A 17,911-nucleotide genomic window follows, 5' to 3' on the forward strand; every position below is an offset into this window, starting at 1 on the left:
CCCAGAATTTTTCGCCGCTAATCTAGCCAATTGCAAAGTGGCGTCTAGGGTGAAAGAGTTAGCCAATTTGAGAGCATGAATTCTGTCCAAAATCTCCTCATAAGAAGAATCTTTATTGAGCGCCTTTTCTAGTTAATCGAACCAGAAACACGCTGCTGTAGTGACAGGAACAATGCATGAAATTGGTTGTAGAAGGTAACCTTGCTGAACAAACATCTTTTTAAGCAAACCCTCTAATTTTTTATCCATAGGATCTTTGAAAGCACAACTATCTTCTATGGGTATAGTGGTGCGTTTGTTTAGAGTAGAAACCGCCCCCTCGACCTTGGGGACTGTCTGCCATAAGTCCTTTCTGGGGTCGACCATAGGAAACAATTTCTTAAATATAGGGGGAGGGACGAAAGGTATGCCGGGCCTTTCCCATTCTTTATTTACAATGTCCGCCACCCGCTTGGGTATAGGAAAAGCTTCGGGGGGCCCCGGGACCTCTAGGAACTTGTCCATTTTACATAATTTCTCTGGAATGACCAAATTCTCACAATCATCCAGAGTAGATAACACCTCCTTAAGCAGGGCGCGGAGATGTTCCAATTTAAATTTAAATGTAATCACATCAGGTTCAGCTTGTTGAGAAATTTTCCCTGAATCTGAAATTTCTCCCTCGGACAAAACCTCCCTGGCCCCCTCAGACTGGTGTAGGGGCACTTCAGAACCAATATCATCAGCGTCCTCATGCTCTTCAGTATTTTCTAAAACAGAGCAGTCGCGCTTTCGCTGATAAGTGGGCATTTTGGCTAAAATGTTCTTGATAGAATTATCCATTACAGCTGTTAATTGTTGCATAGTAAGGAGTATTGGCGCACTAGATGTACTAGGGGCCTCCTGTGTGGGCAAGACTGGTGTAGACGAAGGAGGGGATGATGCAGTACCATGCTTACTCCCCTCACTTGAGGAATCATCTTGGGCATCATTTTCTCTAAATTTTGTGTCACATAAATCACATCTATTTAAATGAGAAGGAACCTTGGCTTCCCCACATACAGAACACAGTCTATCTGATAGTTCAGACATGTTAAACAGGCATAAACTTGATAACAAAGTACAAAAAACGTTTTAAAATAAAACCGTTACTGTCACTTTAAATTTTAAACTGAACACACTTTATTACTGCAAATGTGAAAAAGTGTCTTAAAGCCTTAAAAGTATTGCACACCAAATTTGAAAGCTTTAACCCTTAAAATAACGGAACCGGAGCCGTTTTTATATTTAACCCCTATACAGTCCCTGGTATCTGCTTTGCTGAGACCCAACCAAGCCCAAAGGGGAATACGATACCAAATGACGCCTTCAGAAAGTCTTTTCTATGTATCAGAGCTCCTCACACATGCATCTGCATGTCATGCTTCCCAAAAACAAGTGCGCAATAGAGGCGCGAAAATGAGGCTCTGCCTATGATTAGGGAAAGCCCCTAGAGAATAAGGTGTCCAATACAGTGCCTGCCGGTTATTTTACATAATTCCCAAGAATAAAATAATTCCTCAAAGCTATGAAGTATAAAATATGCTTATATATCAATCGTTTTAGCCCAGAAAATGTCTACAGTCTTAAAAGCCCTTGTGAAGCCCTTTTTTTCTTTATGTAATAAAAATGGCTTACCGGATCCCATAGGGAAAATGACAAATTCCAGCATTACATCGTCTTGTTAGAAATGTGTCATACCTCAAGCAGCAAAAGTCTGCTCACTGTTTCCCCCAACTGAAGTTAATTCCTCTCAACAGTCCTGTGTGGAAACAGCCATCGATTTTAGTAACGGTTGCTAAAATCATTTTCCTCTTACAAACAGAAATCTTCATCTCTTTTCTGTTTCAGAGTAAATAGTACATACCAGCACTATTTTAAAATAACAAACTCTTGATTGAATAATAAAAACTACAGTTAAACACCAAAAAACTCTAAGCCATCTCCGTGGAGATGTTGCCTGTACAACGGCAAAGAGAATGACTGGGGAAGGCGGAGCCTAGGAGGGATCATGTGACCAGCTTTGCTGGGCTCTTTGCCATTTCCTGTTGGGGAAGAGAATATCCCACAAGTAAGGATGACGCCGTGGACCGGACACACCTATGTTGGAGAAATCCTATTTCCCAGATCGGGGACATGTCCTTCATGCTGTCCTTGCTTTAACAGCAGGCTAACTGGAACCTAATAGCTGTAGCTGGTTTCAAACTGCAAACCTTCCGCTTGCCAGACAGCTGAGCTAACCATCAGGCTACTACAGCTGGCTTTTTCTTATTTTATTTTTTTTAAATTCAGAAGATAATCTCTTCTTGACTTGAAACATACATCAGTATCAAAAGGCTTTAACCATAAGGCTCAGAGATCTGAAACAGAAAAATCTGAAACCTACGCTCCTCAGTTTAAGAACTTCAAGGAAAGAAACTTAGTCAAATGACAGCCGTTATGCTATCCTGGATTTTATACAGAAGAGAGTCGGACTTAAAAAGACCAGACAATGCATCAAAACAAAATGCCACCCGTTAAGGACGGTAGAAAGTACACAGTTGTAAGTCATTGTAAACCTTGGTGTACATCCCTTTCCCAATCTTTGTGATAACCCTTGAGAATCTAACTAGACAAAGAAAGTAGTTCTCCTAGCTAAGTTGGGAACTACTCCTTTCACCCTAGGGAATGTCTGCTTCTTAGCTAAGACAGATATGGGAAACAATTCATTAAGTATAGGGAATACGGACTTTTCCATTCCGTGTGACTCACAAAACGTACTAGGGTAGAATACACCTGTGCTAAGGTGAACATAATTCCTCTAGAAAAGTTAGTGTCCACATGGGGAAAATCTAGAATGCCTGATATGCAAAGAAAGACTCCGTACGGAGTATGCAAGGCAGCGCAGGACATTGCATGTGTGTCCAAACATTTAGTAAACACTATAGGTTTGCGGCATAAAGTGATCATTGTCAACCTACTCCCAAACTGTAAATGCCATAAAAGGAGAAGTTCAGAAAAAGAGAGTGTAATGTTTCACTAAAAATTAACACAAAAACATTACTGTCACTTTAAACCCTCATTTCTGTGTCAGAAATAATCCAAGTATCATGTTAACCTTGCTGGTAATAGACAATGCTATGTACATTAAAGCAACTCTGTCTTGTACACACAATCCCTATGAACATTGACAGGAACCGCAGAGCACCGCATGTGGGCCAGAAAAAAAAATATATTTATTTTATGTGTACATTTGTTCCATTTTAAATACAAAGCTGCATAATACAGTAAACAGCTTAAATGTATCAAACAAAAGGAACCCCACAAAAAACGGTACTGTGTCTTTAAGCAAAAAAGGAACGTTATTTTTGTGTGTCTTATTTTCCATTCAAAAATGGATGAAATAACACCCAGACATCTGAATATCAAATAAAACCAATAATGTCCTCTTTAAATGTGTAGAGATAATAGTATATAGGTAAACAAGTGGTGAAGGGCCTCATACATCATAAGATGTTTAACTAGAAACCGGGTGGTACTGTGCCTTTAAAACAGAACAGTGCTTAAACTTTAGTAAAAATGGAGCAGCCGGAACAGAATCACACTATAGCCCCGCCCATCGTGGACGTATCAAGCAGTAACTCCCGGGCGGCTAAGTAAAAAATGGAGCCGCTATCCAGTCTTTAAATAAAAAAAAAAAAAACATACCTCCCTGTCGGCTTGCAATAAAATACAGATATCGGAAGTGGAGAGTTACGCTATTATGTGTACATTTGTTCTTCTGAAAAAAATTAAAACCACTCCTCCATAAAACAAAAACTAGCCGTTTCCAGGATTGAATATTTGTATAATACAACTGCCGGAAGTAATAACACTGTTTCCAGCCCCAGTGTATGTATCCACAGTCCCATCACAATAAGAGCCCTTCTGAATTCAGCCCTTAACATGTGAATTAATGCAATGTAGTGTTCACTTCCTTCTGAGAGAATGTTTTGTCCCCAGAATTAATAAAGTCAGCATTTACCTTGAACGCTGTGCAACAGCATGGCAGTCCAGCAGGTTTTCAGAGGTCCTCTTCCTCCCATAGCCCTGTGGACTAAGATCAGCCTGAGTTAAAAGAGCTTAGGCTATCTGTATTAGGGCAGCAAATAAGTATAGGAGGCGCAGTGAGAATTATGTCCCCCCAGTTCCTATTGCTTTAAAGCCACCAAATGCTCTACTGTAGAGACTGATAAGGTCTAGGCTACACCCTGGAACAAAGTAGCACTCATTGGCACTACTTAAAAAATAATAAACTCTTGATTGAAGAATCTAAACTAACACCTCACTTTACGTCTTCCTATCACTAACACAGGCAAAGAGAATGACTGGGTTGGGAGGGAAGGGAGGAGCTATATATACAGCTTTGCTATGGTGCTCTTTGCCTCCTCCTGCTGACCAGGAGGCGATATCCCACAACTCATCGTATCTTTAAAAAGAAAGAAGGATTATACAAGCCATTAGCACTTGTAAAAGTCACAGAAGCTAGCCAAATCACTTACCATGTACAGTTGGGAAGAGACTGGTACAAAGATTATGGTAGAGATTTTTGTCTTGACTCATTTCAAACACCTTTTCCCACTCCTTTACAGACATCTGGTTTTTAATGCTCTCTGCTGTAAGTTCCTCATCATGTAGATCCTTGCCACCAAACTGGAAAATATATAATTCAATATAAAAACAAAGTTGCACTATTGTGAGTTTTTACATGCTATACAATATTAAAAAGCAAACTGTCCTGAAAAAAAAGAAGTAATAATTTTGTATGAAAAATACATATACATAAGTTAATTTTCATACTTTTATGCTGGTAATGTCTAATTTGTATTTTTCTTTCTAGTGTTTATATCTATATCATTTGCACTCCAGATATGTTTAATTATACAGTTATTTTCAACTGTTATTGAGTTGTCCCTTGACATCCAGAGCAATCTAAAGTCAATTTATCCCAATCTTTTAAAATACGAACCAGTTTTTGCATACATATTCTTTATACTTTTTGCAATTTGCATTGAGATCTACTACATATATTTTAACTTATGAAAAGTCTTAAATCATTTAGATAATCAGTAGCAACTATTGTCTTTCTTATGTAAACACTTCAAGAATATACAACATACCCTTGGATTTGTTGCCGATACATGGCAGGCAAGGAAGACAAGTTTATAAGACAAATCCCGGACACCAAGAGCTCGGAGGCCACTCACTCCTTCTGCTTCATATCCTTCACCCCCTCCGACTCTGGAGTTGGTTTCTGCCCGAACTCCTGTAAAAAAAAAAAATTACCAGATGTTAAAATGACCCTTACTCTCATTTCAAATGCATTATCAATTTGAAAAAGAAAATAGTTAACTATACATGTAATAAGTTTAAAAGTCTTTTCAAATTAAATTTCTGAGACAAACTGTATTCTGATAAATTCAAGACGGAGTCTCATTTCTGAGAGGGGGTCAACTTGAGAGTCCAGCCCCAGATACCCTTCATTTCTCCACAGAATTGAGAATATGCATTTAAGCCTACTGGGAATTATCAGCAAAGTACAGATTTATTCCGAAAGATCCTTTACTTTGGACATTATGATGCAAAGATTAAAAGCTCTAATTTAATAAAACATGTATTTTTTGTAGTGTCCCTCACAAATTGAAATGCATTCATGCACATTTCAGTTTTTAAATAAAAAGGAAATGTATGCTTACCTGATAAATTAATTTTTTTTACGATATGACGAGTCCACGGATTTCATCCTTACTTATGGGATTATGCCTCCTGTTTAGCAGGAAGTGGCAAAGAGCACCACAGCAGAGCTGTATATATCTCCTCCCTTCTCTCCCACTCCAGTAATTCGACCGAAATTAGAAAGAGAAAGTAAAAGCCAAAGGTGCAGAGGTGACTGAAGTTTAACAAAAATAAGTACATACCTGTCTTAGAAATGACAGGGTGGGCCGTGGACTCGTCATATCGTAAAAGAAATAAAATTTATCAGGTAAGCATAAATTTCCTTTTCTTTTAAAAGATATGACGAGTCCACGGATTTCATCCTTACTTATGGGATACAATACCAAAGCTATAGGACACGGATGAAAGGGAAGGACAAGACAGGAACCTAAACGGAAGGCACCACTGCTTGAAGAACCTCCCTCCCTCCCAAAAACAGCCTCAGATGAAGCAAAAGTATCAAATTTGTAAAAAAAAGTGTGAAGAGACGACCAAGTTGCAGCCTTGCAAATCTGTTCAACAGAAGCATAGTTTTTAAATGCCCATGAAGAAGCCACAGCCCTAGTGGAATGAGCCGTAATTCTTTCAGGAGGCTGCTGGGCAGCAGTCTCTTATGCCAGACGGATGATACTCTTCAGCCAAAAAGAAAGAGGTAGCCGTAGCTTTCTGGCCCCTACGCTTTCCAGCAAAAACAATAAATAAAGAAGATGATTGACGAAATTCCACGTCCAAGTTATGCAACAAACGCTCCTTCTTAGAAGAAGGATTAGGATACAATGAAGGAACCACAATTTCCCGATTAATATTTCTATTAGAAACAACCATAGGGAGAAACCCAGGTTTGATACGTAAAACCACCTTATCAGAATGGAAAAAAATAAATAAAAAATAAGGAGAGTAACATTGTAACGCTGAAAGCTCAGAAACTCTACGAGCAGAAGAAATAGCAACCAAAAATAAAACCTTCCAAGATAACAACTTAATATCTATGGAATGCATGGGTTCAAACGTAACCCCTTGAAGAACATTAAAGTGCATGTAAACTCACCGATACTCGACATTCACAAACGTTTCATCATAAAAAAATAGCTTAAGTTTAATTCATGAATTTACTAAAAACATAATATAATACCGATTTATATACCTATCTAACTCTCAAAGTCTCGAATTCTCCCTCCGCCCGCCATTGTGTTCCGCTTTCTTAACATTGATTGACATTTGCCTAAACTAATAATGTGGCGTACCCCGTGGCGTCCAGCCCCCTTTTATTTACGTCATTTTCAATCTCTGCGCATGCGTCTTTTATATGCGCATAACCACTTGAGCTGTCTTTCTAAGCGATGCGAGTTTAGAAACGCAGGCACGATTCAGAAAGTAAATATCAAACGCATGCGCATATTCGGGACTAAATTAGAAACGCATGCGCACAAAAGGGAGCCGTCGTGAACGCGCAAGGGTAATACGTCATAGAGCGGGCGGGACCGCTCTAGTCGTTATACGCTGAAAAGAAAGGAAGTTATGGATGGGAGGAGCGCAGCATGAAAACGGAGCAAAGTTACTAACGTAATTATTACTTTATATGTTCAATATATATAAAAAAAAATATGCGGTATTGATAATGGAGTGCATAAAAACAGATTTTGATGGTCAATATGTAAAAAATTTACATCCACTTTAAGAACTAAATTCAAACTCCAGGGTGTAGCAATTGGTCTAAACACAGGCTTGATTCTAGTCAGAGACTGACAAAAAGACTGAACGTCTGGAACCTCTGCCAAACGCTTGTGTAGTAAAATTGACAAAGCAGAAATTTCTCCCTTTAAGGAACTTGCTGATAACCCTTTCTCCAATCCTTCTTGGAGAAAAGATAAAAGCCTGGGAATCCTAACTATACTCCATGAGTAGCCCTTGGATTCGCACCAATAAAGATATTTACGCCATATCTTATGGTAGATCTTTCTAGTGACAGGCTTACGTGCCTAAATCAAAGTATCAATGACCGAATCAGAGAACCCCCGCTTAGATAAAATCAAGCAATCAAATCTCCAAGCAGTCAGCTGCAAAGAAACTAGATTTGGATGATGGAAAGGTCCCTGAATGAGAAGATCCTGCCTCAATGGAAGCTTCCACAGCGGCAGAGAGGACATGTCCATCAGATCGGCATACCAAGTCCTGCGAGGCCACGCAGGCGCGATTAGAATTACCGAAGCCCTCTCCTGTTTGATCCGTGCAATCACCCGGGGAAGGAGAGCAAACGGTGGAAACACATAAGCTAGGTTGAACGACCAAGGCACTGCCAAGGCATCTATCAGTTCGGCCTGAGGATCCCTTGACCTGGATCCGTATCTTGGGAGCTTGGCATTCTGACGAGACGCCATCAGATCCAATTCCGGTCTGCCCCATCTGAGAATCAGGGTGGCAAAGACCTCCGGATGGAGTTCCCACTCCCCCGGATGAAACGTCTGTCTGCTTAAAAAGTCAGCCTCCCAGTTGTCCACTCCTGGGATGTAGATTGCTGACAGATAAGAGTGAGCCTCCGCCCACCGAATTATCTTGGATACTTCTGTCATCGCTAAGGAACTCCTCGTTCCTCCCTGATGATTGATGTAAGCCACAGTCGTAATGTTGTCCGACTGAAATCGGATGAATTTGGCCGAAGCCAACTGAGGCCAAGCCTGAAGCGCATTGAATATTGCTCTCAATTACAGAATATTGATTGGAATAAGAGACTCCGATTGAGTCCACATCCCCGAGTCTTCAGGGAATTCCAGACCGCACCCCAGCCTAGTAGACTGGCGTCCGTTGTCACTATCACCCAAGAGGGTCTGCGGAATCACGTCCCTTGGGACAGATGATCCGGCGACAACCACCAAAGAAGAGAGTCTCTGGCCTCCTGATCCAGATTTATCTGAGGAGATAAATGTGCATAATCTCCATTCCACTGTCCGAGCATGCACAGTTGTAGTGGTCTGAGATGAAAGCGGAATGTCCATATTGCTGCCACCATCAATCCAATCACCTCCATGTACTGAGCCACTGATGGCCGAGGATTGGACTGAAGGGCTCGGCATGTATTCAGAATCTTTGACTTTCTGACCTCTGTCAGGAAAATTTTCATGGATATAGAATCTATTAGAGTTCCCAAGAAGGGAACCCTTGTCTGTGGAATTAGTGAACTCTTTTGTAGATTCACCTTCCACCCGTGAGTCCCCAAAAAGGACAGAACCATGTCTGTATGAGATTTTGTCAGATGGTAAGACGACGCCTGGATCAGAATATCGTCCAGATAAGGCGCAACTGCAATGCCCCGCGGCCTGAGAACCGCTAAAAGGGACCCTAGAACCTTCGTGAAGATCCTGGGTGCTGTGGCCAACCCGAAGGGAAGAGCCACAAACTGAAAAGGTTTGTCCAGGAAGGCAAACCTTAGGAACTGGTGATGATCCTTGTGGATAAGAATATGAAGATATGCATCCTTCAAGTCCACGGTAGTCATATATTGACCCTCCTGGATCAATGGCAGAATTGTTTGAATAGTCTCCATCTTGAAAGATGGGACTGAGAAACTTGTTTAGACTTTTTAGATCTAAAATAGGTTGAAACGTGCCCTCTTTTTTGGGGACCACGAAAAGATTGGAGTAAAACCCCTGCCCCTGTTCCAGTATTGGAACGGGACAAATTACTCCCATAGTAGAGAGGTCTTTAACACAACATAAGAACACCTCTCTTTTTATCTGGTCTACAGACAATCGTGAAAGAAGAAACCTCCCCCTTGGGAGAGAATTTTTGGATTCCAGTTGATACCCTTGGGACACCATTTCCAGTGTCCAAGGATCCTGAACATCTCTTACCCAAGCCTGGGCAAAGAGAGAACGTCTGCCCCCTACTAGATCCGGTCCCGGATCGGGGGCCGCCCCTTCATGCTGTCTTGGTAGCAGCAGCGGGCTTCTTGGGTTGTTTACCCTTGTTCCAAGTCTGGTTGGGTCTCCAGACGGACTTGGCCTGAGCAAAATTCCCTTCATGTTTAGCGGAAGCAGACGAAGAAGAGTAGACTCCTTTGAAGTTCCGAAAGGAACGAAAATTATTTTGTTTACCCCTCAGTTTATCTGTTCTATCCTGAGGTAGGAGATGAGCCTTACCTCCCGCAATGTCAGAAATAATTTCTTTCAAGTCAGGCCCGAACAGGGTTTTTCCTTTGAAAGGAATAGCCAAAAGCTTTGACTTAGATGACACATCAGCAGACCAAGATTTTAATCATAACGCTCTACGCACTAAAATGGCAAATTTGGCATTCTTAGCCGCCAATTTGGCAATCTGAAAGGCGGCATCCGTAATAAAAGAATTAGCCAGCCTAAGAGCCTTAATTCTATCTAAAATTTCCTCTAAAGGAGTCACAGTCTTAAGAGACTCTTCTAAGGCGTCAAACCAGAAGGCCGCCGCAGTGGTAACTGGTACAATGCAGGCCGTTGGTTGTAAAAGAAAACCCTGATGAATAAATAACTTTTTTAGAAGACCCTCCAACTTCTTATCCATAGGGTCTTTGAAAGCACAACTGTCCTCAATAGGAATAGTTGTACGCTTAGCCAGGGTAGATATAGCTCCCTCCACCTTAGGGACTGTTTGCCAAGAGCCCCGAACAGTGTCAGATATGGGATACATTTTCTTAAAATTAGGAGAAGGTGAGAACGGGATACCCGGGCTTTTCCATTCCCGCGTAATAATTTCCGAGATTCTCTTAGGAACCAGAAAAACATCAGAGTAAGTAGGCACCTCTAAGTATGTGTCCATCTTACACAATTTCTCTGGCGGTACCACAATAGAGTCAGTCATCCAGAGTCGCTAAAACATCCCGAAGTAACAGGCGGAGGTGTTCAAGCTTAAATCTAAAAGGACATGACGTCCGAGTCCGTCTGAGGAAACACACTCCCCGAATTGGAAAGTTCCCTCTCAGACAGAAGTTCCCTGATCCCCAATTCAGATCCCTGTGAGGGTACATCGGAAATAGCCAACAAAGCATCAGAGGTCACAGGTTTCGGATTGGCTTCTGTCCTGCTGCGTTTGCCCTGTAACACTGGCAACTTAGATAAAACCTCTGTAAGGGTAAATGACATAACTGCAGCCATATCCTGCAGAGTAAATTAAGTAGACACGGTTGAAGAACCCGGCGTTGCTTGGGTGGGCGTTAAAGGTTGTGACGCTTGGGGAGAAAGTAGCGGCATACCCTGATTCTCATCAGACTGAGAATCATCCTTAGACACACTTTCCTTAATGAAAATCTGCTCTTTACATTGTAGGGCCCTTTCAGTACATGAGGGACAAAAAGTAAGAGGGGGTTCCACAATGGCATCTAAACACATAGAACAAGTAGTTTCCTCAAGTTCAGACATGTTAAACAGACTAGCAATAGCAATAATAGTTGTTCTTTACTTGATATATTGAGCTCTGAAGTCAAAACATACTAAAAAACTTTGACTAAAAGCGTACTGCGCCTTTAAATAATAAAAGAGCAACAATTTTTCTGTTATTAGTCAAAACAACATTTACTGCAATGAAAAATGCCCTTATGTGCCCAAAATAGCTTAACAAGATTGCACCCCTTGTTAGGTTATATATCAAGTTATATCAATTTTATCAGTTTTATTAATATATATCAATTTAGGCCCCTGCACCTACCTGCCCCCAGAACACACTGAAGAACGTTCTCAAGTCTCTCTGTACCCTACGAGTACAAAACTGAGCTAAGCCCCACCGGATCCTCAGAACCTCGCTGCCGATCCAGAAAACACACTGCGTGGCTGAGCGCGCGATAATAGGCCCCCGCCCGTAACTCTTAGCCTTACCGAGACCCGCATGGGTAGATAAAAAACAAAGAAAAACGTGTCGGTCCTCCAACTATACTAAAGCCATGTGCTCTTATACACACTCAACGCAATAAAACGCATCTCAGTGAATATTGTCTCCTGCCAAGCCAGTTATAACCGCCAGCAACCGCATCTCCCAGCGTCAGCCCATACAATACATTTAAAGTGAAACACACTATTAAATAAGTAAAATAAAAGGGAATTCCAGGTACACCGTTTCTCCTACAGTGCATACTGATTACCCCTCCCCAGTTAGGGAATAATGTCAGCCTGTTCTGATGTATCAAGTCTCCCCAGAAACAAAAGACTGAACATACCTCAATGCAGGATGTAGCATGATTTTTCTTTACACTACCTTCAGCTGCTCTGTGGGAACCAGCATGGATCTTAGATAACGTTTGCTAAGATCATCAACATCAGGGCAGAAAAATAAAATGTCTCCACTCCTCTTGGGAAGATTTAGACATACGATTTCTCCCTGAGAAAAATAGTACTCACTGGCACCATTTTTAAAATAAAAAACTTCTTGATTGAAGAATCTAAACACCTCACTTTACCTCTTCCTATCACTAACACAGGCAAAGAGAATGACTGGAGTGGGAGGGAAGAGAGGAGCTATATATACAGCTCTGCTGTGGTGCTCTTTGCCTCCTCCTGCTGATCCGTGGACTCGTCATATCTTGTAAAAGAAATATCCATTTACGCACAAAACTGTTTAATATTATGTTGTATTTGTTTGACATCATATGCTTGTAGAACTGGAACCAAGGATCTATACAATTATCAATATTCTGATTTAAACAGGAAAAGCAGGCAAAATAACTAAAGTACTTTTTTATGGTTACATTTTTTTAATAGTTTAAAAATATCACACTTGGTTTAATAGTGTATGGGAATGGTGTACAATCCACCAATTAAATTAGATACAATGGTCAGCAAAATACTAAAAGGCAATGGGAAATACCACTTCACCTTCTATCAGCAGATTAACTTTTAGAACAAATTAATGTGCGTCCTGTAAATGGAGTATTTGTGCGTAAGTACCTGGTGTTGCCAGCTGAGATACATCAGGGACAACGATCAGTGAGCCAGTGAAATCACATCTGTCTCCAGCCTGACAAGACTCAACAGCTTCTGCACGCAAGATCACTTCTACACTACGTGGAATACTGCCCCGTGGCAGCTCTGCTTGTGTCTCCTGTATACGAACCTGTGGGGTTGCCAAATTAAAGATTAGGGATATCTAACAATTATTTTTAGTGGTAAAAATGTCAGTCAACATGCAGAAACAATGTTATTTTAACAATCACAGCATGCAATAGCTTTGATACAGCTACTGATTATCTGGGAAGCTTGAATAAATTAGCAAAAGAGTGGAAATTTGACAACATGGAAATTTGACAACATATGCAGCAAAATATTACAGTTGTCTACACTTTATATCTTAATCCATGTACAATAATTTTTATGAGTCTTATAAATTGAACAAAGTGATTAACTTTGAAAGTGTCTTTGTATCCACTAATATATAACTCCAACGCTTCTTTTCTACTGTTACGCAATACTAAATTATAAGAATACCCACTAATAATCGAAAGTTCAAAAAGGTATTTAGTTAAGTAACACCAACAGATTACGCAGCACTATAAACATAAATATGCATTTGTTAGCGTTTATAGGAGACAAATGGGTAGAGGCCAAGAGTTGCACTGTTGTAAATCAGTTTCTAATGAAGGTGATCTACAAAACTGATGGGCTTGTAGGCTTACATGCTAAGGTATTAAAAAGGGACATAAAACCCAATTATTTTCTTTTCTTTCATGATTCAGACAGAGAATACAATTTTAAACAAGTTTCCAATATACTTCAATTATCAAATTTGCTTTGTGATCTTGTTATTCTTTGTTGAAGAGATATCTAGAGATAGGTAGTGTGTACATGTGTGGAGCACTAAATGACATTAAATGGTGCTGCCACCTAGTGCTCTTGCTTATGTATAACAATGTAGCAAAACTTCTGCCATAGTTCTGCAGACAAGTGCACACGCCTGAACTTACCCTGCTTTTCAACAAAGGAAAACAAGAAAACTTGATAGAAGTAAATTGGAAAGTTGTTAATAAACTTTATGCTGAAAGATAATTTATTTGCAGTGAGTTTATGCCGAGCGCCTCTGGCTTCATACGGCAAAACGCTATATCCTCAATGAGGAGGTGTTTCCACATTTTAGCCAATAGCGTGCTAGTTATCTGGCAAGCATGGCTAATGGATAAGAGGTGGAAACATTACTTAATTGAAAAAAAAAAATTCAAAAAAAAAAAAAAAATGTATGCTTACCTGATAAATTTCTCTCTTTCCGGACATGGCGAGTCCACAACGTCATCCCAATTACTAGTGGGTTATTCAACTCCTGGCCAGCAGGAGGAGGCAAAGAGCACCCCAGCAAAGCTCTTAAGTGTAACTTCCCTTACCCATAATCCCCAGTCATTCAGCCAAAGGAAAATGGAAAAAGAAGAAACACAAGGGTGAAAAGGTGCCTGATGTTTAATAAAAAAAAACTGCCGAATTATATATTAAAGAGGGCAGGGTCATGGACTCTCCATGTCCGAAAAGAAATTAATCAGGTAAGCATAAATTTTGTTTTCTTTCCTACGACATGGAGGGTCCACAACGTCATTCTAATTACTAGTGGGAACCAATACCCAAGCCAGAGTACACGGAATGAACAGGGAGGGAGAACAGAAGGCACCAACGCTTGAAGAACCTTTCTCCCAAGAGAGGCCTCAGCCGAGGCAAAAGTATCAAATTCGTAGATTATAGAAAAAGAAAGCAAAGGTTTTTGATAGGGTTGCACCGATACCATTTTCTTATGACTGAGTACAAGTACCGATACTTGTTTTCAAATACTCGCCGATACCAATTACCAATACTTTTTTTTTTTTTTTTATGTCATGTGACAGTTTACCAAGCACAATACAGACTAATTATTTAAGATTCCTTCTTTATAATTATAAAGGACTGTAATTCAAAAGACATTATGAAATAATAAAAGTTTTATTTGTCCCAAAGTTCACTGAACATGTTTATAAATAAAAAATATTACAATAAAATATTACATTTAAAGGGGTGATGCAATTGGGTTGTAGGGCTGTTATATAACATCAATCTGACATGGAGGTTCGACTCTAAGTTGAACAGTCTTTCACTTTCCACCATACTGCATGGGGCAGAAAGATATTTTTGGGCCATTTTAGCCAGAACTGGAAATCTGTTTATTAACTGCCCAGTACTTCAGGGGTTTGTCTGAACGAGGTACAGTGATCTCTCCTACAATAATAAAAATAACAGCAATTTGTATTGGCAGAACAGTAGTAAACAATTTTTAGTTTAGTCCCCATTCCAGCTTAAAATTAAATGGGAACATGCAGTTTGAAAAAAACACCACAAGATAGCATGTGGGTAGGAAGTAGAGGTATCAGTTTAAGTATCGGTGCATTTGCATGAGTACAAGTACTCATGCAAATACTTGGTATTGGTACCGATACTAGTATCGGTGCAACCCTAGTTTTTGACCATGTTACACCTTGAGGAGACACTCATGTAGGAATGAATCGTAATTCCCTCAGGAGGCTACTGTCCAGTAGTCTCAAACAAAACGAATCATACTTCTAAACCAGAGGAAAAGAGAAGTAAAAGTGGCCTTCAGACCCTTACGCTTTCCGGAGAAAACAACAAACAGGGCAGAATATAGCTGAAAATCTTCAGTAGCTAGAAAGAAAATCTTTAGAGCATGCACAACAACCAAGTTATGCAAAAGCAATCCTTAGAGAATAAGGGTTATGACAAAAAACGAAATTTATGCTTACCTGATAAATTTATTTCTTTTTCGATACGACGAGTCCACGGACGTCATCCATACTTGTGAGATATCGCCTCTTGGTCAGCAGGAGGAGGCAAAGAGCACCACAGCAGAGCTGTATAAATAGCTCCTCCCTTCCCTCCCAATCCAGTCATTCGACCGAAGTTAGGAAGAGAAAGGAAAAGCCAAGGTGCAGAGGTGTCTGAAGTTTAACAAAAATATAATAACCTGTCTCAAAAGAACAGGGCGGGCTGTGGACTCGTCATACTTGATAAAAATGTATTTATTTTACGATAAGCATAAATTTCCTTTTCTTTTACCAGATATGACGAGTCCACGGATTTCATCCTTACTTATGGGATACAATACCAAAGCTATAGGACACGGATGAAAGGGAGGGACAAGACAGGAACCTAAACGGAAGGCAGCACTGCTTGAAGAACCTATCTCCCAAAAACAGCCTCGGACGAGGCAAAAGTATCAAATCTGTAAAACTTAGAAAAAGTATGAAGAGACCACCAAGTTGCAGCCTTGCAAATCTGTTCAACAGAAGCATCATTTTTAAATGCCCATGAGGAAGCCACAGCCCTAGTGGAATGAGCTGTAATTCGTTCAGGAGGCTGCTGTCCAGCAGTCTCGTATGCAACACGGATGATACTCTTCAGACAAAAAGAAAGAGGTAGCCGTAGCTTTCTGACCCCTACGTTTTTCAGAAAAATCAAATAACGAAGATGTTTGACGGAATTCCTTAGTTGCCTGCAAGTAGAACTTCAAGGCACAAACTAAATCCAAATTATGTAACAGACGCTCCTTCTTAGAAGAAGGGTTAGGACACAAGGAAGGAACAACAATTTCCTGATTAATATTTTTGTTAGAAACAACCTTAGGAAGAAAACCAGGTTTGGTACGTAACACCACCTTATCAGAATGGAAAATAAGATAAGGAGAATCACACTGTAAAGCCGAAAGTTCAGAAACTCTGCAGAGGAGAGGAAATAGCAACCAAAAACAACACCTACCAAGATAATAACTTAATATCTATGGAATGCATAGGTTCAAACTAACCCCTTGAAGAACATTAAGAACTAAATTCAAACGCCAAGGAGGAGCAATAGGTCTAAACACAGGCTTAATTCTAGTCAGAGCCTGACAAAAAGATTGAACATCTGCCAGACGCTTGTGTAGCAAGATAGACAAGACGGAAATCTGCCCCTTTAAGGAACTTGCTGACAACCCTTTCTCCAGTTCTTCCTGGAGAAAAGATAAAATCCTAGGAATCCTAACCTTACTCCAAGAGTAACCCTTGGATTCACACCAATAAAGATTTATACCATATCTTATGGTAAATTCTTCTAGTAACAGGCTTACGAGCCTGAATCAAGTTATCAATAACTTGAATCAGAGAACCCCCGCTTAGATAAAATCAAGCGTTCAATCTCCAAGCAGTCAGCTGCAGAGAAACTAGATTCGGATGATGAAAAGATCCCTGAATGAGAAGGTCCTACCTCAATGGAAGCTTCCACGGTGGTAGAGATGACATGTCCACCAGATCGGCATACCAAGTCCTGCGAGGCCACGCAGGAGCGATTAGAATCACCGAGGCCCTCTCCTGTTTGACTTGAGCAATCACCCGAGGAAGGAGAGCAAACGGAGGAAACACATAAGCTAGGTTGAACAGCCAAGGCATCTATCAGTTCGGCCTGAGGATCCCTGGACCTGGATCCGTATCTCGGGAGCTTGGCATTCTGACGAGACGCCATAAGATGCAGCTCCGGCTTGCCCCACCTGAGAATCAGGCTGGCAAAGACCTCCGGATGAAAATCCCATTCCCCGGATGAAACGTGTCTGCTCAAGAAATCCGCCTCCCAGTTGTCCACTCCTGGGATGTAGATTGCTGACAGAGAACAAGAGTGAATTATCTTGGATACCTCTGTCATCGCCAAGGAACTCCTTGTTCCTCCCTGATGATTGATGTAAGCCACAGTCGTGATGTTGTCCGACTGGAATCTGATGAATTTGGCCGAAGCCAACTGAGGCCAAGCCTGAAACGCATTGAAAATTGCTCTCAACTCCAGAATATTGATTGGAAGTAGAGACTTTGACCGAGTCCACACACCCTGAGCCTTCAGGGAGTTTCAGACTGCACCCCATCCTAGCAGGCTGGCGTCTGTTGTCACTATCACCCATGAGGGTCTGCAGAAGCACGTCCCTTGGGACAGATGATCCAACGATAACCACCAAAGAAGAGAATCCTTTGTCTCCTGATCGATATCTATCTGAGGAGACAAATCTGCATAATCTCCATTCCATTGTCTGAGCATGCTCAGTTGTAGAGGTTTGAGATGAAAGCGAGCAAACGGAATGATGTCCATTGCTGCCACCATCAATCCAATTGCTTCCATGCACTGAGCCACTGACGGCCGAGGATTGGACTGAAGGGTTCGGC

At 40.8% G+C, this 17,911-nt stretch overlaps 1 protein-coding gene across 1 annotated transcript in view; it reads right to left on the bottom strand.

Moving 5' to 3' along the window:
- The window catches only part of MCM6 (minichromosome maintenance complex component 6), a 145,026-nt gene that overhangs the window by 106,058 nt on the left and 21,057 nt on the right, over window positions 1-17,911 (bottom strand). Inside the window, exons 5-7 of the mRNA XM_053698252.1 lie at window positions 12,654-12,819; window positions 5,157-5,302; window positions 4,539-4,689 (exon numbers count right to left, since the gene is read on the bottom strand). Of these exons, the coding sequence (XP_053554227.1) occupies window positions 4,539-4,689; window positions 5,157-5,302; window positions 12,654-12,819 (463 nt within the window). The remainder of the gene's footprint in view (window positions 1-4,538; window positions 4,690-5,156; window positions 5,303-12,653; window positions 12,820-17,911) is intronic.

Source organism: Bombina bombina, chromosome 1 (genome assembly GCF_027579735.1).
Source record: "Bombina bombina isolate aBomBom1 chromosome 1, aBomBom1.pri, whole genome shotgun sequence".
NCBI classification, from domain to species: domain Eukaryota; kingdom Metazoa; phylum Chordata; class Amphibia; order Anura; family Bombinatoridae; genus Bombina; species Bombina bombina.